Source organism: Zonotrichia albicollis, chromosome 6 (assembly GCF_047830755.1).
Source record: "Zonotrichia albicollis isolate bZonAlb1 chromosome 6, bZonAlb1.hap1, whole genome shotgun sequence".
NCBI lineage: Eukaryota > Metazoa > Chordata > Aves > Passeriformes > Passerellidae > Zonotrichia > Zonotrichia albicollis.
In genome coordinates this window covers 51,400,576-51,424,604 of record NC_133824.1, presented here as the reverse complement: position 1 = coordinate 51,424,604, position 24,029 = coordinate 51,400,576, and the positions used below count along the sequence as shown (strand labels likewise).

The 24,029-nt window shown below is 37.9% G+C and overlaps 1 protein-coding gene across 5 annotated transcripts in view; it reads left to right on the top strand.

The window, feature by feature from the left end:
• The window catches only part of METTL15 (methyltransferase 15, mitochondrial 12S rRNA N4-cytidine), an 84,064-nt gene extending 77,523 nt beyond the window's left edge, over positions 1–6,541 (top strand). For 3 of the 5 annotated variants that reach the window (XM_074543770.1, XM_074543769.1, XM_074543771.1), the window contains one exon: positions 5,540–6,535. In XM_074543770.1, coding sequence (XP_074399871.1) covers positions 5,540–5,985 — 446 coding nt within the window. In that variant the 3' untranslated portion in view covers positions 5,986–6,535. Of the gene's footprint in view, positions 1–5,539 lie in introns of all 5 variants that reach the window. The other 2 variants (XM_074543767.1, XM_074543768.1) reach the window with 2 other exon arrangements.
• The last annotated feature ends 17,488 nt before the right edge of the window (positions 6,542–24,029 follow it).

The window sequence follows — 24,029 nt, the reverse complement described above, 5'->3', positions numbered from 1 at the left end:
CCCTTCATGTTTCATGTGAGCCAGCAGCTGATGCTCCCTTGCTGTGACCATGAGAAGGATTTTTTTTGTCCTCACTTTAAATTCCCTGCTATGTTTGCAGAGCTTCTTGATCCACAAGTCAGGTATCCAAGACAATAAATATGTATGTTTGGTGTGCTTTTCTGGGAGTACACATGTCGTTTTAGAGCTGTTACGCTGATCCCTGTTTGCATACAACTTCCTCCAGTTTTAATTTGGTTTATCCAGTAAGGAAGCAGTGGTGGATCCTATCAGTTTTTTAACTGATTGAGAAAACCTTAAGGAAATTTTTCATAATTTTTATATTTTTTTGAAATAATTGATTATTTCAAAATAATCAATATTTTGATTCATTTATCATCTGTAATTAACATATATACTTACATGGAATTATATTGGTGAAGTTATTGGGATCAGCCAGAGCTACAGTGGCAGAGACCACAGCTACAGAAATCTCTTGATGGCACAGCCCAAAAAAACACTGACTAATTCAGGACTTGACCAGAGTAAGATTTTTGACCTATTAGTTAAATGTTATGTCTTTTAAAACATAAAATATTAATTAGAAGAGTAAAATCTTGCATTTTAGATTTTGCAGATTCTCTGCAATCCTGATTATCTTCCAGAGCGGGGTCATCATTTTTGCCTGGTCTAGGAACCAGAACAGAAGCAAAACAATATAGCCAATGAAGCTGGGTGTCAGCATCTGAGAATCTGTGTAGTGCCTGTATTTTTCTCTCCTCTATTGATTACTGCGGCTTCAGATGTTCCAGAGCTCCCAAGTTTTATCTTAAGGTCCAGCTGATCATCAGAATCACAGTGAATCCAGACATGGACTAACCTGAGCTTGGAAAATTTAATTTCTTTTGATGGAATGCTAGATTTCTGATCTTTCCTACCACCCCCTAAAAGCTTAGAACACATGTTGCAGTTCCTAATCCACTGGGAGATAAAAGTGAAGGATGTAGTTTAAAAAAAACCCCAAGAAAACAAAACAGCATTAAAAATTTTATCTTCCTCCTGGTGTTTATAAATATTATCCAAAAAGCTTCTGATCTGGTTAAATAGGATCTCTAGGAGCTGTGGAATCTGCAGTAGGAGGAGTTTGGGGAACAGCATCTTTTCCTGCAGCACAGTGGAACTCTTCTCACTGTTTGTAATTTTCACAGAGCTGTTTACAGCATTGAGTGCTCTGTAGATAGTGAAAATCAGTAGTTCTTAGCAGAAGAGTAGTGAATAGATGTGTGAAAGTTGATTAAGAAGCACTTCCTCATGTCTGTTGTTGTACTTCATTGAGCTGTTTGGAAATACTAGTTCTGACTGCATGTGCAGGAAAACTCATTAAAAATGGTGAAATTTTTAGGATGTAATTTTCATATGCTTTTCCTGTACAACTAATGGTCTATTTTGATTTCTTTTCAGGGGGCAATATACCTTTTTCTCTATTCATTTTTGTCCAAAATTTGTTTTTTCTGAGCATTAGAAAATGTCTCAGCATTTTCTGAGACAATTTTGAGATCATGTGATCGTTTGGCCTTAACTTGAAAGAAGTTGATGACATGTTAAAAAAATTTTCAAAGTTTAAAGAGAGCTTTAATTGGTGAAGTCAATTTCTTTCAGACTGGCTCACTTTTACAGGCTTTAATTATCAGTTTGGAATTTGTAATATTGCCTGTATTTCAGCTGGGTGAGAATTAGCACTGTGCTGAGGGAGCCCAGACAAAAGGACATTGGTTGCGTCACAGCAACTTATTAAATGCAGTGCTAATTCAACAGACGAATTCCTGCCAACAGGTGCAGCCTCTGGATTCATTCTTACACTCTCCCACTCCCTCACACTCTGGGGACTTGCATAGTTCCTACTGACAGGCACAGCCACTGCTAATTCCATTCACAAGCTTCTCAAATTTCAATGCGTTTCATCGTGAGAGCCTATTAGATTTTTTTTTTTTTTTAGGTGTTAACTATCATCAGGGCATCCTGAAACTAAAAATGGATATTTCTCTCACTGGGATTCCAAAGCACTCATCTAGCCAAAAACGTGGTGTTTTTATGAATGAAATTCACTTTACAAGCTTCCCATACAGATTTTTTTTTAATTTTTAAAATCTTTTTGTGCATTGAACAGCCAGTTACCAGGAAGGATTTTCTTTAAGTGTCTTGGTAACTGGAGGGGCCTGGGTGAGAAGTGATGTGCCTGAGCAGAAAGCACAAATAGATTTTGATTTAACTGAACTAGAGGATTAAGAGTGATAGGGGAATTTTTCACCTGTGAAACATAGATCACAATCTATTGCCTTGGGTAAAAAGCTGAAGACCAGTGTGACAGAAATTACATTAAATATATAATTTATTTAATATGTAATTTTATAATATATAAAAGATCAGAATAACGAGAGATTACATTTATGAGTTAATTGCAGTCTTTGACAGTAGACCAGTAAGTCTTTGAAAATGCAAGCAGTTTGATTTTGGTTTTACTCTGGGAGGTTTTGGTTCCATAAAACTGCAAAGTGGCTGCATTTCTTTACCAATTTCCTGAATTACATTTACTATATAATAATAAACATTATCAATTTTCTGAATTAAATTTAATATATAATAATAACCAGATTGGAATAACCAGAGATTCCATTTATGAGTTAATTCCAGTCTTTGACAGTAGACCAGTAAGTCTTTGAGCATGTAAACAGTTTGATTTTGGTTTCATTCTGGGAGGTTTTGGTTCCATAAAACTGCAAAGTGGCTGCATTTCCTTACCAGTTTCCTGAATACTAGTATTCTGTGCTGTATTATAGGAGCTGCAGTGCTCTTTGTGCATATTCAACTGAGGCATGTAAGGTTGAGTTATACTTACAGAATATATCTGGGCTTTAATTAATTTTTCTTCAGTGTGTGATAAATTATTCATAGTGGTAAATTAATGTCAGAGTTAATTGTCATAGAAGGTTATTGTAGGAGGAAACTGCACTCAACAGACATGACAGGATTAGAGGAAGAACCTCCCAAAGTGTTAGTGTCCTAGTCATGCTAATAGCCTCAGTGTCATTGTTCCTTTGTTCATCTGTTCAGCACTGCAGTTGCAAAATATCAGTGCTGATGAGCAGACCAATGAAAACCTGCCCAGGTATCAGCATACTATGTCCATTTACATTTTTACAAAGCCTTTGGAAGTTGAATTTAGATGGATAGGATGTTTTAGGTTGGAAAGGGCCTTAAAGCCCATGGAGTTCCAACTGCCCTGCCATGGACAGGGACACCTTCCTCTAGACCAAGGAGCTCCAAGCTGTGTCCAGCCTGGACTTGGACATTTGCAGGAATGGGGAATCTACAGAGCAACCTTTTACAGTGCCTCCCCACCCACAAAAGGAAGAATTTCTTCTAATCTGATTCATTCCATAGATGTGAGCATCCCACCAGTACTGGTGGCTGTTACTTGGCCTTTAAACAAAGTTGTGTTTATTTTGCCTAGCACGATGTTCCTTTATGCTGTCAGACAGTTCTCATCACACACAGCTGGCACTCAGTGGCTGTTCCAAGGGCTCCATTTTCAAAGAACCCATTTTGAGGTGTGCAAAGAGACATGGAAACAGACGCCTGCCAGTAGGCATGAGCTTGGTGTGGGTTTCTTGGGATTCTTCATGCTCTGTGGCTTTTAGCTCTCCTTTTAATTGAGGTCTCTCATCAAAACGAGCTTTGTGACCTCTCATCAATGAGAGCACACATTCTGTTTGTGATTCATGGTCAGTACAGCAAGTTATGTTCTCAGGGACAGGAATTACACTGACCAGCTAGTGTAGCTTTTTCTGGAGTTGGTAAATGATGGAGAAGCCTCACTCCTGCAGGCTGCACCTATTTATTGTTTTGTGAGACAGCTTCAGACCACAAATTCACATGCACTCCTTGGCTGGGACAAGTCAATCCTGTTGCCACTTTCTGTCTTGAAGCATTCAGACTCTAAGGATTGAAAGTAGCCTCAGCTACAACGGAGTCTCTTCAGTGAATTCAGGAGCTGTTAGCTTTGGAGATCAGAGGAGCAAAGTGGGTAGGAAAATAAATTATGCAGAAACATATCTTAGGGACAGAGCATATGTGATAATAGCTGTGTTAATAACAACTGACTTTTAAAATCCCATTTTAAAATCCTCTGTCTTTGCTGAAGACTGAGGTTGCTTTTTTGTTTGTGATATGATTTGTGAACACTTACACTTTCTGACATAAGTAAAATCTTACCTTTAAAACTCTCAAGAATTACAGTAATAAATTCTTCTGTGAGAGCCTCTCAATAATGATATCTCTATTAATTTTTCAATCACCCATGCAAATTTGAATTTAGACAACTTGTTTCAGAGGTACAGTCTTCCCCTCTTTCACTTCACTCTGTAGAATGTCAGTTACTTGATTGTGAGCTGTGTTTACTTCAAACTCTTTGCTTCAATATGTTGTAACTTAGCACTGACATGAAATTGGGGCATTCTAATGCATACATACCAATTTTATTGACTCTTGTTTAGAAAAATAACTGTCCACTTATGTGCTAGCATGATTTATTAAATTTATCTTTACCAGACTCATGTGATCACTTAGGTAATAGATGGTAAATTTACTTGGGTTTCGCAGATCTTACAGGATTCTTGCACTTTAGTTCCTCTAAAATCCATCAAATCAGGCTTCTCTAGCTTTTTTTTCTGTATCCATATAATGAAAGTTCAAGCTTAAAATACATTAAATATTGATATATTAAAATTTCTATCAAAATTTTGGTCTCTACAAAAACTTGACTCATAAGAATTTTGAGGAAAGGAAGAGGGAGTTTTGTGCTTCTAATAAAAAATATTTAAGCTAGTGATTTAAGGTTTAACAAACCTTGACACATTCTGCTGTGTAGACACATGAAAACAAAGCAGTGTCAGCTGCATTTTCTAAATTCCTCAAGGGATTTTTGTGAACATTTGAAGAAACACAGGCATAGTGTTCGACAGTTTCCATTTCCAAACAAGGATACCTCTTTTAAACTTCAGGTAGTTCATTGAAAGATAGTTATTGCCAGGTAGACATTGTCTTCAGCCTGTGAAGAAATGCAGTTATCTGGAAGCCACAGGTAAGATTGTGTCCATTGTACATTAATTTTTTTCCTTAAAAGTGTAACACAACCACAAATTCCAAGCTGACATTGATTACACTGAGCTGTAAAGTGAGACTTGTCTGTCCTATGTTTTTTTTTTTCTTTATCTAGATTTCAGCCATTATTTTTTAGTTTAAATTGGTGATGCTTTTGGAGAAGGAACTTCTCTAAAAGATTCTAGGGAAAAAACCCAACCACAAAGCATCTTAGTTTAACAGACATCATGTTCAGAGATATGAGTTCAAAACATGAAATAAAGATGTATTGCAAAGAAGGAAGCTCACTGCTCAAGGTTCAGTTTTGACTATGCTTTCCTTTAAAGTCATCTTGCACAAGTGGACGTCAAGATGTAGAAATAAGAAGTTATTAACATGCATGTTTTAAAATGTGTGACAGGTGCTTTTCCAGCATCAGCACTCTACGCACGGAAGGACTTGCTTCAGAGACCTGTGCATGTTGCTACTAAAACTTTCCAAGGCCTGAGGATATTTGTGAATGATGAGCTCCATGAACTCCTGATAGGGCTGAAGACAGCTGAGAAGTTCCTGAGGCCTGGAGGTCGCCTTGTGGCCCTGTCCTTTCATTCCCTGGAAGATCGAATCATCAAACGTTTCCTTCATGGCATTGACATGACAGAGAAACACAACCTTGGCTCAAAGCAGAAGATCAGGCAGGCTCTGAAAAATGCCTCCAAAGGAGAAGACACACAAGGATCTCGCTGTGGAAAATCCAACTCCAAGTGGATTTCTATACACAAAAAAGCTCTCACACCCCAGGCCAAGGATATTCAAACAAACCCAAGAGGACGGTCAGCCAAGCTAAGAGCTGCTATTAAACTCTAAATGAAAATATATGATTATGTGATTGTATCATTTCCTGAAATTCTGTTTTCCAGAATGCTAACTGGACATTTGTCAAATTGATATTTGTCAAACTGAAAAAATAAAAGGAAGGCTGTGAGAAAACTTTTCTTTCTTACCTTTGTGCTTCTTTGTGCTTTGCTTAGGAAGTAGTATAGAGCATGAAAATGTAAACTAAATGCATATAAGTGGGTGTCACTAATTATACAAAAAAGACATCATTTTTTAAAAGAGCATCAAACACCAAGTTTATAAAATTTGCAGGTTTGATGTATTTATAGTATTCCCTTTAGATTAATTTCAAAATCCTGGCATTAAGAGTCTAAATTCAGTAGCTAATTGAGACATATTTTTATGGGGGTGGATTTCACACACCTGATTCAGATTTGTACTTCAGTCTAGAGTAAGTTTAAACTAACCTAAGAATTGTTTATATATCTGTTTCTGTATCCCAGCTAACTTGTTGCATCAATGCCATTGGAACAAGAGGTAATTCTGAAATAAAGTGACTTCAGCATCCCATGTTCTGTCCAGGAGTTTTTAAATGGACTTTTAGCTTTCTTAAAGTAAGTATTTATGTCTGAGTGATCACCTGGTTGTTTAATGATAAATAATACATGTGTCTTGGGTGTGAAAAAAGGGTCATGAAAAATCCACTTTTGGCACTTGGATGCTACAGTAAAGCAGTCAGATTTGTACTTGATCATCTGAATTTCTTCCTGCAGCCATAACTCCTTTGCACAGATCCTTTACAACTTTTAGGTGCTGATGGAATTATAATTAACCCATCAAAAAAGCAATGTTGTGGGCCTTATGAAGTATTCTCCTTTGCTGGTGATCATTTATTAAGAGGTAAGTATTAAATTATTTGAGGAAAGGCTCACTCTTAACACTAGCTTTCTGTTTGGGTGCTATACTTAGTTGTAGAACATTCAACATAATTTCTTGTTTAGTTACTATTAATTAAATTTAGTTTGGGGTTTGTATTTTATCTTAAGAGGCCACTGGTTTTCTAGTTTTATTTGCTACAAATGAATGGAAAATAGTACAAGTTTCAACTTCTTTGACCTCTGACTCATCTCTTCAGGAAAAAGTCTTAATTTAAATAATCAAATTGGTACCAGGATTTCATTTGTGATGTCTGAAACTTGGTTGGTAGAATGAAAAAATGCAATTTCTGACTCAGCTAAATGACCACTACACTGGCTCCTGAGCAACTGACTGGATCATTCTGAACTTGACTTTCACCAAGCATCCTCTTTGTGTTGATGTAAATGATGACTTCCTGGTGGATTTTTGGGTCATACTGACACAAGTTGATATTTAGGTTCACTGTCTAATACACAATATAGTGACATAGCTGGATATTTAATTCCTTGGTAAAGGTAAGTCATATAATGTGTTTCTTAGGTATAGATGATTGTGGTATTCATATATTCTGGAAAAATCCCTTTGCCCAGGATTTTCTCCTGGGAAGCTGAGAAGCCTCAGAGAAAAAGGAAAACAATAATTATCTCATTTGCTTCTCCTTTGTTTTGCTCACATGTAGAATGTGTTTGGAGATTGTTTACCCACAGGTGATTGTTTCATTGGTTTCATGTGAATTGTTTAGACTCTTCGGCCAATCAGGGCCAAGCTGTGTCAGGGCTCTGGAAACTGTCATGAGTTTTCATTATTATCTTTTTAGCTTCTGAAGGTATCCTTTCTGTATTCTTTAGCATAATTTAGTTTAGTATTATTTAATATGATATGGTATCATAAAATAATAAATTAGCCTTCTAAGAACATGGAGTCAGATTCATCATTCCTTCCTGCCACGGGGCACCCTGCAAATACAACAGATGATGACATCTATCACAAACCTGAAATAACAGTTAAATGATGGTGGGCATTTCATTCTTTTCTGAAATTTCAATATATTTCCACTAACTTCATTATACATGCTGCTTAAATAAAACATTCCACTTCAAATAATATTGCTTACTCTTGTCATCTTTGAGACAACACACTGTACCCTAAATAGACAGATTTTTTTTTTGTGCAAACATTAAATATAAATAGCTAAGGCTATTTTTAGCTGAGATTTCATACTGGAATGTATTTCATTTGTAGATTTGAAAAATTGTGCCTCCAGCATGGGCTCAGAAGAGTTGTAGTGCCATGCTGTGCCTTGTTCAGGACACACTTCAGGGAAAGACCATTCAATTATTATAGCAGAATTGATACCTCAGAAATTATATGAAAGCATTAAAATTCCTCATGCTTAAAACTGTTTAAAATCCACACTTCTCACAGCTAAATTCAAAGGCACAGTTTCTTAGGATAACTGAACGACTGCATACAGGGTTGTGTAAATGCTCCCTTATTTAGGAAAAGAGGCTTTTCTTTGCCTTTAGGTTGGAGTTGCACAGCCAGGACAGTACATAATGTGTTGATTTTATTTTTTCCCCTTTAGAGGATCTGTTTCTCTGAGCAGCCTGGAACAGTGGGAGGTGTGTGGTGTTTGTGAGGGTCCCAGGACGAGGTGAGAGATGACTCTGACTCCAAGTTCTTAGAAGGTTGGTTTATTTATTATTATTATCATATAGATATATGATATTAGATATATGATATTAGAGATGTTATATGATGTTATATTATATGATGTGATATGATATTATATTATGTCATATATTATATGATGTGATATTATATATTATGTTATGTTATATTACATTATCATTATATTTATATTCATTTATTATATTTATTATATTATAATTATATTTATTATATTATATTTGCTATACTAAAACTGTACTGATGAAAAAGATAAAAGGATTCATCAGAAGGCCAGACAAGATTGAATAATAAAAAAACCCGTGACTCCTCAGAGCCTCAACACAGCTGGACTGGGATTGATCATTAATTAAAAACAATTCACATGGAACCAATCAAAGATGCACCTGTTGGTAAACAACCTCCTGACCACCTTCCAAATCAATCAGGTAATTATTGTTTACATTCTTTTCTGAGGCCTCTCAGCTTCTCAGGAGAAAAGTCCTGGGCAAAGAGGATTTTTCCAGAAAACATCAGAGTGACAGAGGTGTCCCTGCCATGGCAGGGGACAGGGAATGGATGATCCTTAAGGTCCCTTCCAACCCAAACCACTCTGTGATGGTGTGACTTAGTGAGCCACATGAAATTCTGTGCAGGGTATTGGACACTGATCCTGCTGGCAGAACACAAGTCTGCAGAGCACACCTTAAATTTTTCTAATGTTTTGTGTGTGTCATGTTACTAAAATGAACTGTTTTTTTGCCATAGTTGAAAATTATATTTAAGGAGGAGACAGCATCCTTAAATATCATTTTCTTTTTAAATGTCTTGCTGGAAACCAAGGCTTACTGTCAAGGTACAGGTGATCACTTCTAGAAACTTCCATCCCACCTAAGCAATGCACATTTTCATACAGCTAAATGCAAGGTCATCTATCTATCAAGAGAGAAAAAAGGTTGTGGGCTGTGTTTGCAAGGAATGTGACAAGAATGTGGTCCTGTACACAACAAGAAGGGTAGAAATATCCAATATTCTATAATACAGAATATTCTATATTCTATAAGATGGAAATATGCAATAATTGTGGAGAGCATCATGTGGCAGCTCTGGTGCCATTCAATATGTGCATGCAGAGCACGTTGCTGAAGAGTGTATCTTTTCAGGTTCGTACTTTAAAAGAGTGGGAAAAAAAATTAAAAGGATGAAACCCAGCTATAAAACTATTTGTATACATTGTAAACATGCTTTCTATTGAATTTACTAGATAATGGGATTTAATTCTTTAATCCAAGTTATTGTAGGAGTTGATATGCCATCAGAAGTACCTGCCTGGTAAAGAAATTGGCACAGAATAATTATTTGAAAAGTGGGCACATTTATCCTGTGACTATGACATTTAAAATAAAAAATCAGTACGTTTAAAACATAATTTAACAGTATAAACACAACTGTCTGCATTTACAGCCAGTGAGGGCCTACTGACAATTATTGCTTCCTGAAGAAAAAGAACGAGTTTCATTGTTTCATAATGAAAGTAATATAAGGAATTAATATCTCTTCAGTTTGGGTTATTTGGGTTTTTTTATTTTTAGCTTTCATAGTTCAGTACTGTATCAGGAGTCTTTTACAGTTATGATTGCCACTTGACTTGAAAAAGTCCCAGTCTGGAAGGTGAGTTTCTGTGAAGATGTGTGGAGGTATTTGAGCGATGGAAGCTGGAGGGAAAGGATTCCTAATGGGGCACAAATGGGGAAAATGCTCACTTCAGTGAGCGCCCTCAGCAAGTGCCTCCTCCAGCAGCAAGTGTTCTATCAGGTGCTTGGCATTCTGCTTCCTAGAGCAGCGTGTCTGTGGTTATTAATGATTCGTTTAATTGCTCTGAGATTGCTTTTTGTGCAGGGGAAGGCATGGCGTTAACTGGAGAGCTGTGTAACAGCAGAGCTGTGCCCTCAGGAAAGGGCAGCAAAGGGAATTTGATGTGCAGGGGGTGGGAGCGTGGCAATAAGAAGCCCAAGACACAGATTGTTGGTGATTTGATTAATTTAAAATTTAAAATAACTTAGTTGTTTTAAGTAATCAGTCGTGAGTCACTGGTTTTAGTGCAAAAGTACTGGTGAAAAATGAGACAAATTTGAATAAACAGAGAAATAATGAACTCATAAGTCAGTTTTTTGCTGTCCACCTTACTTAACATCTTTAGCACAGCAAGAAATGAGCTCAGGCCTGGTTTCCTTGTGCTCTTCTCAAGAAAGAGCCCTTCAGTACATGTAATACCATTTACAGCAGGGTTTTCAAGAGGATAGAAGTCAGTCTTTATATGCACACATTTCCTTGTTCATAAAGCACCTGCTTAAAACTTATCTGTGAGTTAAAATAATCTGAAATTAAGTTTACAAATCTTTCAGAAAAGTAATTAAATGCACAGGCCATTTTACACTGGAGTTATACTGCAGTTAAAGCAGGATTTTGGGGACTAATTAAGACTTCATTGCTACAAGTGAATCTTGCGAATAATTTAAATGAATGTAGAACAGCTTTTTCCCTTCCCCTTCACCCAGACCCTGTAGAAGACAGAATGGAAAAGTATGTTGGATTTAAAAGATATAGGCAGTAAAGTTGAAAAGTCTTTAAAAGTTTTCTTTATGAGGTTGATCTCCGATTTTAACAGAAATTCACATATTCAGTATTCTGTTAGTTCTTCTGTTCCTGGCTGGGTTTTGCCTGTTTGGGGACAAAGAGCAGGAGTGGGAGAGCTCAGTGTCTGCAGTGATGCAGAGCATGGCTCCTCATGCACAAAGATGGAATAGTGGCAAGGGATACATTCTTCTAAATATGATCTCTGTGTTTTCCCTCTGTCTCCTGCAGTTAGAGTTGTGTTTGCCTTTCTGGATCCTCTTTAAGCTTGTTTCAGGTGAATGAGAGGGAAGGGCTTTTCTTTTTTTTTTTTTGGACCATAAAACCTGTCCTTAGAAGTTTATTCAAACTAATGCTAGATAATACTTTTGTACTTGACATGTTTCACTGATGACATGCCATGTGTTTCAGTATTGCCATTACATCATTAAATCAGGAAAAGGGGCAAATATTTGTTCATGGGAAATCAAAGCTAAAAAAACAGAGCAAGTCGTCAGTTGTCTAAATTTCTTAATGACATAGCAATATTTACAAAAGCTAAACTTTTCTTCATTGTACCATGATCTTCAGGCAAATCTTATTCTTCCTGTTGCTTTTACAAGTCTAATTTGATTGGCTGTAATGGTGAAAAACAAGCCAGAGGGTGTTTTTTAATTTGTTTTTATGGTTGCAAGTTCAAACTTGACAGCTTGTGTACAGATGTCTTTTTAAAGGGGAAAACTGGAGATACAGCTCCCTCTGTCTGTCCTGGGAGTGCCTCTGGTGTCTTTTGAGAGCACCTGCAAATGGTCACAGGGGGAGCATCTTTATTGCCAACATGACAACAACATGGGGATAACTTTGTTTTACAGGTTCGTAGTTGTTTTAAGTTACCTTAACTAGAATTTTAAAAGAGCAAAGGGTCGTGTTCTCAGCTGAAATACTTCAGTGGAGGTGCCTAATTCAAAACACAGGAAAAGAAACCTGTGCAGTTTCTCAAAATTTATAATAAGATTATTATTATTAGAATGAAATATGTATGTATAAAACTTTTGTCTATTCTTTAGTGCCTATACAATTTTTGCAGACATAACAGTGGCAAATACACTTCATGGTTTTGACCATTCATTTAAAAAATATGCCCAAACATTAGTGAAACGTTAGTGAATATGACAGAAACTGGAATGAAAATAAATGACACTAAATAAATCACATCTTAAAATTTATACATGCTGGAATACCTAAATAAAAACTTAGGGTTTATGTACTCCATTGTCATCTCTTCAGTTCCAGTCTGTGGATGTGATTCTGGCAAAGAAACTATAGAAAATACAATCTGTCTGTGGTATATATTTGTACTGAAGGTACACCAGAGCTCAGAATAGGTTTCTGCTAGACTTACCATGCTATTAGAACTTTCTATTAGCTATAATTATACTAATGATATTAACATAGAAACACAGCATTAACAAGGTCAGAGGACAAGTTAGTAGCTGTAAAAAAAAAACCTCAAAGCATCGTGATAGCTTGTACACTAAAATCTGTGGAAGCTTAGTAATCACTAAGTCATCAACAATTCAGGCCAGGAAAGATTCTTTTTTAATTTGAACAGTATTTTAAGCTCATCTCCACATCTTTCTTGTAAATTATAGATATACTTTTTTTTTTTCATCAAGTAGTTTCACACTGAAGAGCATCTCTTGTAGACATTGCTAAGAACTGAAATGAGTATTGACCATCTTGGCTGATAAGTGTCTGAAAATGGAGATTCCATGAAACTGTTTTGAAATGCAGTGCAGAAGTCACATTCTCAGGAGAAATGAGACATGTCTGCCTGTCAATACCTGCACAGCCCACAGCTGTGGGTGCAGCCTTGCTGTGGAATGATGGAGCTGTGGAGGTTGGAGGAGAACTTTCAGTCATGCCAGCACTGCCCAGTCCATCCCCAAACCGCGTCCCCCAGTGCCACAGCAGGTGTGACATGTCTCTAAATCCCTCAGCCACTCCTTTGGGCAGCCTGCTCCAGTGCCTGGCAATGTGAATGCCTTCTTTCTAAAGTGGCCCAAATGGAAATTGGACCCTTGGTGAGCAGTGAGAGCTGGCAGAGCAGGGGTTAAGGTCAGTAGGCTGATGTTGGGCTTCTCTGGAAGCAGAAAGGACTTGGAACTCTGCAAAACAAACTCTGCTGAGAATGGGGCAGTGCCGGCTGACTGCCAGCACATGTGTGATAGTGACTGAACGTGATGATGCTGAATTGAACCAGTTCTGGACGTGGAGGCAGGTTCACAGGTGTATAGTGCATTCTAGAATGGCTTTGTGGGTTTTAGAAAACTAAAGTTAGGAAAGTTATAATTTAAAAAAATCCTTGGAATTGAAGCTTGTATATTTCTTTTTCCTGCCTCTCTTTGGAAGGGCAGGAGTATGACAGAAAAATTATTTGAGATAAAAGGATATTTAGTCTCTGGTGTTGCTGCACCTATTACAGATAGGAGAAGTTTCCACTGTTGTAAAAAACATGTGGTCTGTACCTCAGCAGCACACATCCTGTGGTTATCACTGTTACTCAGGCTGTTAAAAACTAACAGGGGATGTGAAATTGTAAAATAGTAGATTGTCATGGACACATTTTATGAAAAATCATTTTGTTAGGATCTTTTCTCCTGAGAAGCTGAGAGGCTTCAGAAAGGAAATGCAAACAATGATTATCTGCTGCTGTGGAATGCAACAGGTGCATCTATGGTTGGTCTCATGTGGTTGTTTTTAATTAATGGCCAATCACAATCCAGCTGGCTCAGACTGTTTGGTCAGTCACAAGATTTTATTATCATTCCATTCCTTTCTGTTCCTTGCTAGCCTTCTGATGAAATCCTTTATTCTATTCTTTTAGTATAATTTTAGTATAATATATATCATAAAGTAATACATCAGCCTTCTGAACCATAGAGTCAGGATTCTAATTTCTTCCCTCATCCTGGGACCCCTGTGAACACCACCACAGCAGATGAATTAAATGAGCTTGGCAAATGCCCTGCCATGTATTTGTACTGCACTGGAGAAGCCAAGATGATGAAGGGAGGGCTGGGGATTTGTCACACCAGCCTTTGCCCCAGCACCCTGCCCATTGTTCAGGTCTGTGTCTGAAGCAAACCCAGCAGCTCTGGGCTGCAGCCTGCACACCTGGAGCCATCCGTGTGATGGCTGGCTGACTGACTGACTGACTGAGAGATTAAAATCTCAGCCTCCCCTTAAAGTGGGCCAGTATCTCATTTTGCAGAACACTGACTTTAGGCTTTATTAATAAATCTCAAGTTATTTGGAAAAGGCAGGATAAGCATAGGGGGCATTTTCTGGTTGCTGGTCGAACCTGGTAACTTTTGTTCCTCCAGGCAAGCTGGCTATTGTTCTACTGAAATTAAGTGATACAGCAGCAGCAGTCAGCATTTGTCTCTGAGACAAAAATAATTAATGAATCTACTTGCAGTGACCATTACATCCAGTTGTACACCAAAGGGAGCACAGCCCTCCCCAAATACCACATTTCCCAATAGCTCAGTAATTCAACAGCATATTTTGAATGCTCTTTCACAGTTTATACACTCCCGTAGTTGCAGTTGGCAAATATTTTATTTGACCTAGTCAAGATTTAGCTGTTTTCAGGATTCTGTTTCATTTGAGCACTCTTTGTACAGAATAAAATGTTACGAAGTGTTTGGGTTTCTGGAGAAAAGACAATTAGACGATTCATTTTTTTTCCAAACACAGTCTTCAGCAAAGAAAACTTTGCACTTTTTTGTTTACTGTTTTTTGGTTTGGCTTTTTTGTTTCTTTGTTTGGGGTTTTGTTTGTTTCTTAATTTTGCTGAAGAAATAAACATCTAAGAATTCATGCCATGGTTTCTCCTTTGAAGTAATTCATTATTTGTATTAGGGATGCAGAATTAATGCTGCCTGCTCAATAGAACTAGTGATTGTCATTCATGTTCCCCCTCCCACAGGGTGCCACCTGACCTGCCATTGATCCTTGGCACTCCTCATAGCCTACAGAATATCAGGCATTCCTCAGCAGGCACTCACAGTTTGCTCCCCTTCGTTTGATAGTGATGCTGTGCAGTATCTGTGCTGAACTTGGCTTTTCTTTTCTCTAAGAAAAAGCCTCACTTGTAATTCTGCTTATTCTTGCATGTAAAGTTATGAATTGTTGCTGTGTTCAAGTTACCACATCTGATTCAGTGCTGACAACACTCATTACCTTTGTTGTTAATGGTGTTCCACATTTTCCCCTGGGCATGAGAATATCAATTTTCCTGAAACATTAAAGCTGAATCCCAGCCTTCATGGCAGCAGAGAAAACCATGCAAATTGAAGCCCTTTATCTTTCCCAGAACTATGTGTGAAAGTAGAATCTTTCTGCATTTCCCTTTTCCATTTTCCCCCTTTGTCCTTCCCTCCTTTAAGTTTCACTTTACTCCTTTCCACCCTCCTTCCCCTCTGGCTTCCCTCAGGATGGCCATGGCATTTTTGGCCCCTTGATTCTGATTTTTAGGATTTTTGGCACCTTGCTTCTGATTTTCCATCCTCCCCTGCCCTGTGTTTGCCATGCCAGGAGATGTATGCAAAGGTTTGAACTGGAGGAAAAAGGCTCATTGCTACATCCTGCTTATGTGTGATTTATCAGCTGATCAGGTCATCTTCAACACACCAATTTTTGCTCTCTGAAGCATAAAAGCCTCTCTTAAATGTAAGCCTTTACAAATGCATCCTTGAAAGTATTTCTTATACTTTATATCCTGTGAGGAGATTTCAAAGAATTCGAGACAGGACCTCTGAGTTTTTTAGATTATGGGATTTATTTTTCTTACCTTCTACATAGGCAGGAAGGCTCAAAACTTCACTCTGTGGCTCAGAAGGTCACAAGATCTTCAGCTACAGGACCTTTTAAGGATTTATTGATCAATAAAACACTGCCAACAAGGCTATTTATACTTTTGACCCAATCCATCAAAATTTCATCTTATGGGCCCATGTTACAGTGTAAGCTTTCTTAGCCAGTCATGTTATGACACACAAACCTGCAGTGCTGCATTCTAAACTCCTTGTTTACTGCTGTAACTACTTTATTCTATATCTTAAACTCTAAATTTTCCTTTACTTAGCTTAATGTATCTCTGCTTTAAATTATAAATCCACATTCTCCTTTCCAGCACCTGGGTTTGGAAGCCTTTTCCAAGGTCTCAGATCAAATCCTGTGTTTAATTCTAAGCTTTGCAAGCCTTTTCCAAGGTCTCAGGTCAAATCCTCAGTTTAATTCTAAGCTTTGGCTTACAGGCCCAAAGTTCTGAGAGTTCCCTGCATTTCAGAGTCCAACAATATCCTAGTAAGGTTCTTGTTGAATTTAAAAGACTGTGTGAAAAGATTTATCAATCCAGCTTTGTAATCAAAATTTTTCCCAATGAGCAATTTCCTTAGTCTTGAATGCCAGGTCAATCCATTTCCAGAGGAGGCTGCTGAGTGACAGGATGTCACTGTGATATTTTATGAAAAATCCCTTTGCTCCTGAGAAGCTGAGAAGCCTCAGAAAAGAAATGTAAACAATAATTATCTGATGGCTTGGAATGTGGTTTGGAGGTTGCTGACCAACAGGTGCATCTTGGATTGGTTCCATATGAATTGTTTTTAATTAATGACCAATCCCAGTCCAGCTGTGTCAGACTCTGGTCAGTCACGGGATTTTATTATTCATTCTTGTCCAGCCTTCTGATGTTTCCTTTCTCTTTCTTTAGTATAGTTTTAGTATAGCATTTCCATATGATATATAATATAATATAATATAATATAATATAATATAATATAATATAATATAATATAATATAATATAATATAATATAATATAATATAATATAATATAATATAATATAATATAATATAATAATATCAGTCTTCTGAGAACTTGGAGTCAATTCTCATCTCTCACCTCATCCCGGGGACCCTCAGCAACACCACAACAATTGGTGACCACAACAGGAGGCACTTTGCCAGAACCAGACTGGCTTTGGGGGCAGCTGGAGATTTGGGGTCTGCAGTTGAGCAGCTCCTCATGCTGTCCCTGAAGCAATCCTGCATGGCAAAGCAGGGAAATGCCAGAGACAGCTGCAGCCTGCCAGGACTGCTCAGTGGTGCTGAGGATCCCTCTGGCAGGACGTGGTGCAGTGGGTGATTGTGCAATTTACAGTTGCCTTGGGTAGCCATGAAGGCTGAGGGTTGTTGTTGGATGAGGAGGATCATTCCATCACTCTCAGGAAAAGCTGTGTCCATTACTCAGCTTTTCCTGGGCAGGGTAAATTGCAGGGGTATATCTTCTGCAGTGGAGAGAAATGTTTCACTTGAAAGATGCTTCTTTGGGAATATCTCTTCCAGAGACAGAATTCAAATTGCCTGAGTCATGCTACCATTTTTTCCCCCAAATTATGCTATGCTGGTGGGCAGTTGGCAATTATATGGGATCTGTCCCTGTGTTAAATCCAGCAGCTTGAAATGCTCTAAGGCTTTCAAGTGTTGTTGGGAGAAAAGCTGAGAAATGTTAGAATGTATGTGACTGGTATCCAGTTGGCTTTAATAATTCTTATTACCTCAATTTGCATTCACTGCAGCCACTGCTGCCTTTCCAAATCCCAAGGGAGTTGCAGCCCACTGCATGCCCTGACAGCTTTTGGTGGCAAAAATGGGCAATGGCACAACAATAACATTTTCCTTATTGCAGCAAAATCCAGGGATAAAGCTTAGGCAGGCCTGAAGGGTTTTGAGATGCCTGAATGTGACAGGAAAAGCTGTGATTTCACTTAAAATAATGATCTTAAATACACACAATCTGTAATTACTTGATGTGAATTTGTTTTAATAGCTCATTTAGTAAAAGCTGGCAGATGAATGTGACTCCTGGAAATGAGAGCAATTTAGTTAAAGCAGAGCTGTTAATCCTTATTCAACAAAAATTTATTAGCTTGGCTATGTTGCAGCAGGGGAAACCATGTCTCCCTCACAACCTTTTTTTCCTGAACAGGCTAACCTGACTGGGGCAGCTTGGGTTTCCACCAGTGATATTCTACTCAAATAGCTCCTCAGCTGACTTGCAAGTGTGTCAAAATGTCATTAAATGCCAATTCATGTTTTACCTTCAACTGCTTTCTTTGCAATGCCTGCAATTGTCTTTTTATAGCAGTCATGGCAGCTATCCCTCTATTTAGAATGATTTATAGTGTGTGATGAGCAGCAGAGGAGCACACCACGTTAAAATAAATCAGAAAGAAGTTGACAGGCACAGTTTTAGCAAATGCAGGGATTTGGGCCTTGGTCCAAGAAGGTTAAAGACTGTTAGAACCCTGTAGTCTTTCATGTGAAATGGCCATGGAGCCCCTCTCCAGCAGCATCTCAACAACTATTTCTCATCTCTCCTGAGTTTTAACTGCTGGAGAATCAGTCATCTGGGAGAGACGTCTGTAAATAGAAAACCCTATTGATCTAGGGTTCATTTTATGCAGGTATTAGCTGGCAAAGATGTCAGTTCTCCTCCATACAGAATGTAAAACATTGGTTTTTTTTCTATCTAGAGAGAGAAAAGATGAAAGTTAAGAGGGTTTTGGAGCATTTCTGAATAGCAGAGGTTAATAGGCTGGGAGTGTGTGCTTCCCTTATTACCCTTGCTTCTTTCCTCTCATCTACACTCATCAATAAATAAATAAGTTAATTAAAAAGCTGTTTCTAAGGGACAAAGTACAGATCCTTAAGACGTATCAAAGTCTCAGTAAAAAAAATTAACCACTGGCCTGGAGAAATCCACCCAGGGTTATGGAGGGATGAAAGCCCTCAGCCGTGCTGGTTTTTATTGTCACAATGAGCTGCACAAGTTGCAATAATAAATGGAAGGTGTATCTCCCCACCAGTGGGTCCATGGCAAGGCCCATCATGCAGAAAAAAAATGAGATGAAAATCCTGTTTGCAAAAATATCCAAATATCCATATATATATACCTAATAATCTCAATATTTTGGAAATGTTCCAGATCACCAGGATGTGTAAGGAAAAATATTCAGAATCTAATTCAATACCCATGGGAGATTCTATCTGATGCTCAACAAGCAGTTTATGAAATGTGTGTCTGCATGCAGAAATAAGCATATTATATAAAATTTTAACCCCTTTTTTAATGCATTTTGCCAGGTTTTATTTTTATGGCCTCTCTTTTCTGTGCTGCAGGCTGCCTGTGGCTGTTTTGCTCACCCAGGCATCCTCTCCTTCTTCTTGTCCATCCGGACCTTTGCTGACCCAACTTTTCTACTAGAAGTAACCAGTTCTGCTTGCAAAATGCAGGTTGGGCTCTGGTGAGTGTTTTGCCTGTGGTTGTTCCTTATTTGGCTTTCTGCAGGGAATCAATTAAAAAACTTCACTGGGATGAACACAGGTCTTTGAAAGGGACTTGTGAAAAGGTCCCCATCTCTCACTCTACACAAATGGATAAATTAGGTTAAATACTGATATTTCCAAGAGCATTATGATGATATTCAGTGGTGTTAACAGCCAGGGTAAGTAGGTGCTGCTGTTCAAGTACAGCCCAGCACTGCAGGTGGCTTTAATGTGGCAGTAATTCGCTCAACCCACAGCAAGGCATTTGGTGAAGAGAAAATTGGAAAAGGAAAAGTGTTTATTAGCAAGCTTCCCTTATCTGGGTGTTAAAGATGCACAGAAGCTGAAACTGTTAAAAAGTATTTTCAGAATGAGTGTTTTCATTGGTCATTCAAGGGGTCATTCAGGATGTTTGAGCCCACACAGTAAATTAAAAATAGCTGTGGTGAACACTTGTGAGTAGTCCTCACTAGAGTTTCACAGGAGTCAACACATACTCATTAGTAGAAAAATTTAATTTTCCCTGCTTAGGTTTTAAAAAAAATAAATAAGCAATAGCAATCACAAAAAGCAAAGAGTGGGTGATTGGTTCCTATTATTTTTCTTTTTAATATGAACATGAGGCCTACAGATTTGTGATTCAGTTTCATAATTTCCTCCCATTTAACCTAAGTGGCTGTTTTGGGAAAGATTCCTTTCCTTGAAATGTAGTTCATGTGTGGGTTTAATATGTTCGTGCAGAAATTTATTATTGTTTTCTTTTATCATATTGGCAGAGTTTAAGTAACTGTATCTTTATTTAAAGTTTTCCAGGTCTTAAAACTAACAGTGTTATCACCTGTTTCAGCAGTCTACTTTCTTTAAACTTTCAGGTATTCTTTTCTAAATGAATTAAATTTGTATTTAAAAATAGAGTTGTGCCACCTCTGCCTGTATAAACAAATTCTGGTCTTCCCATTAATAACAATCCATCTGCTGCAGATATTTCCAGTGCTCTGTAATGGGGCTCGTCCTCCTCTCACAGGGGAAGTCAAGTTGTCAGATTGAGGAAAAAATCTGTGGAGAGGCATTGCTAAAAGTGGTACTGATTATTGCACAGGGCTGGAGTTATCTGAAATAGCAAACAGAGTATTTTTAAATTCCCTCACCTTCCAGTGTTTATTAGGGGGATGAGGAAACTTCTGGTGCACTTTATCTCCTTAACCTTTTAGTCATTTCGGATGAGGAAAAAGGGTAAATAGCAGAAATATGTAGTGATCATAAATATGGGTAGGCTTACACATATCTATAGCTATTTACAAGTGGCAAGCACATAGAGAGCTAACTGACAGCAGAGCTGTTATTAATATAGTTACAATATAGTTTCTGCTGCAAAACTCTTGTGGCACCACCAGCACAGTCTCAAAATGGTATTATAGCTCTAACTCCAGCTTTATTAGCATGTTACTTTGTCTGTAATATAAAACATCCACCACATTTCTAATAAAACTCTGGTTTGTGTGTGTATGAAACACCTTCTGTTGAGTAAAGCATCACTTAGGCAGTGAAATGTAAGCTCAAGTAACTCATTTGAAATTATGCTAATTGCCACTCTTAAAGTCTTTATTGGTGCTAAAGTCTTTAGATGCAAACTGGGGGGATAAACACTTTGTCTTACACAAAGCAGTTTTCACGTGGTTGTACCATTTAGTTGCTGCCTGCCAAGAGGCAGGGCATTTTTTCTCAAATTCTCCTTTTTCCCTGCATAAATCCTATTTATCTCTTGCCTTCATGTCACTGAATTAAGGCAGAGCTTGTTGGAAACGCTTAGCTTGTTGCTAATGAGAATATTACACTTCTTCCAAATGATGACCATTGGAAAATGCAAAATACTTTCAGTCAGAATGCTGAAATAGAGTTGCCTATGTATCTGAAAACAAGCATGGGGTTTTTTTCAGATTTTAAGTAGAACCAAAGAAAATTCTGCTGTTTTTTTCTGTACCCCAAAATGAAGATACAGGAAAAATAAATGGAGGAGGTTTTGGCCATTCCTCCATCTCTGTTTCATTTTTTCTGGATGAATTCTGCACTTTTTGTTTACCTGACACAAAGTTCATATATCTGTGCTGTTTTACCCAAACTAATGGTATGTGTATGCAGGTGTGGTATGCATACAGACACATGTGCATACATATACACACACCATAAAGAAATATTTTGTCATTTGTTGTATTTGTGTGGTGCCCCATGGCAGGAAGGAATGATGAATCTGGCTACGTTCTTGGAAGGCTAATTTATTATTTTATGATACTATATTATATTAAACCATACTAAACTAAACTATGCTAAAGAATATAGAAAGGATACTTAGAGTATGCTAAAGAGATAATAATGAAAACTCCTGACTCTTTCCAGAGCCCTGACACAGCTTGGCACTGATTGGCCAAAGAGTCAAAACAATTCACATGAAACCAATGAAACAATCTCCAACCACATTCCAAAGCAGCAAAACACAGGAGAAGCAAATCAGATAATTATTGTTTTCCTTTTCCTCTGAAGCTTCTCAGCTTCCCAGGAGAAAAATCGTGGGTGAAGGGATTTTTCAGAAAATATGAATGTGACAGTCATTATTTACCATGGCCATTCTTAGGGTATTTGAGAAGACAAGGCCTTAGTTCAAGAGGAAGAAGCCAGGCTAATGAAGGAAAGTTCCTATGTTAGTGGCTTGTAAGCCCTTAAATGTAAGGGCTTACAAGCCACTAACAGCAGTAATGGACTGCACTTGTAAATCCATTTATTGCAATATTGTCCTGCAGCTGTACCCATGTGACAGCTGAGAGACTGGCTCACAAATGATCATTGCAGAGATTTGTGATGTTGGGATAGAAATAACTGGAATGTGGAAAAAGAGAGAGATGGAAGCAAATCTGGGGTGGTTTGAAGGCAAAAAAAAATAGCATAAATAGATGTAAGGGTGAATGTTATGTCACTGCTCAGGTTTTTCCAAAGGTAATGCATAGGTGGCTTCTCCAGTCAGACTTGATGAAGAAATGGTAACTATCAGGTAAAGATTTATTCTGTACTACAGGGGGATTAAATAAAAGAAGACAATTTCTCATTTTAGGTCACTAGATTGCATTGACCTCTGGTATTTATGTTTGATTCCTCAGTAGTTGGAAATGGAAAATGTTGGTAGAGTCACCTTCTTCTTCCCAGCCGTGTTCTGTTGGGGTTTTCTTTTGAAAATAGTGGGAACCAGCACACCCATTTTCTTACCAGAAAGCCAAGGAGTTTGTTGTGTTTCCTGTCCATGTTCAGCTGATGTTTAGTTGAAATCAAGATGAGTCAATGTCTGTGTTTCTGCTCCAGTGTGATGTGCCCATGGTTTGAAAAAGCCATGTATGAACAGGGGTGTGGAGAAAATAATGGAACTATTGCAACTAAAATGGCAGAACTGAGGTGGCAAATGGCATTGCTAAACTCCAGCTTCTTTGTCTGTGATGCTTCAAATTTTCTTTCCCCTTTATGAGGTTATTTTCATTTATGTAGTGCTAAGTTTGTAGTCTGCATGGCACACAGAAGTCACAAGGAGGCCCTATGTTTTCTCAAACTCTCTTCTGTAGTGCATCACTTCCCCTGACATGTGAGTGATGCTGCAGAGATGTTCTGGGCCGTAGGAAATTGCCAAATCTCCTCTGGAAAGACCCCACCTGTTTTGGAGCTGTTTGTGTGCAGCGCTGCCGCTGCTGAGTCACAGAGCACAGATGTGGGCTCTGTCCTCCCATGGCTGTATCAATTATTCTTTCCTCCTCTATTGCTTAATGATACACCAACTCTTTCCATAGAGCCTGCATGACTCAGGCCTTGCCTTTGCCCCTGAACTATTCTTCTCTTTCTGAATCACAGCTCGGACTCAGAAAAGATGTGAAACAGGGAAGGATGTGTTCGGGGCGATGCTTGAGGAGACCACGCTGCACCGTGCTTGTAATCTCAGGCGCAATTCTTAAATTGGCACTTTCCTTTAAACACAGTTGTTATTGGTACATTGAAAATGTAATCTGGAAATTTCGTTCAGGGGTTCAGCTTTACAGGAACCACAGAAGTTCAAAATTTCTGTCGAACCTCTCGTAACCCAAAAATTCATTTCAGACTTAGATGGGATGTTTTCCTCATTAGCTGATTTGATTAAATTAAGAAACACTATACATGAAACCTTCCAGTCATGATTTTTCAGCATTAAATAACCTGAAGTGAAATAAAGGAAGAGCTGGAATTTTTAAAATTTTATTGGCAAAAGTTTGGTAAAAACTAAGAATTAAATACCCTGATAATCCACACTTGCTCTTATCTTCATTTTTAGGTGTTTGAGTGGCAGGCTGTTTTCTGGATATTTTTTAGCTTTTCTTCTATCAACAAATAAATTTAGAAAGTAATCTAATGTGAATCACTAAGACTTTTAAAATAAGAGACATGAAATTTGTATCAGCCTACATAGCCTGC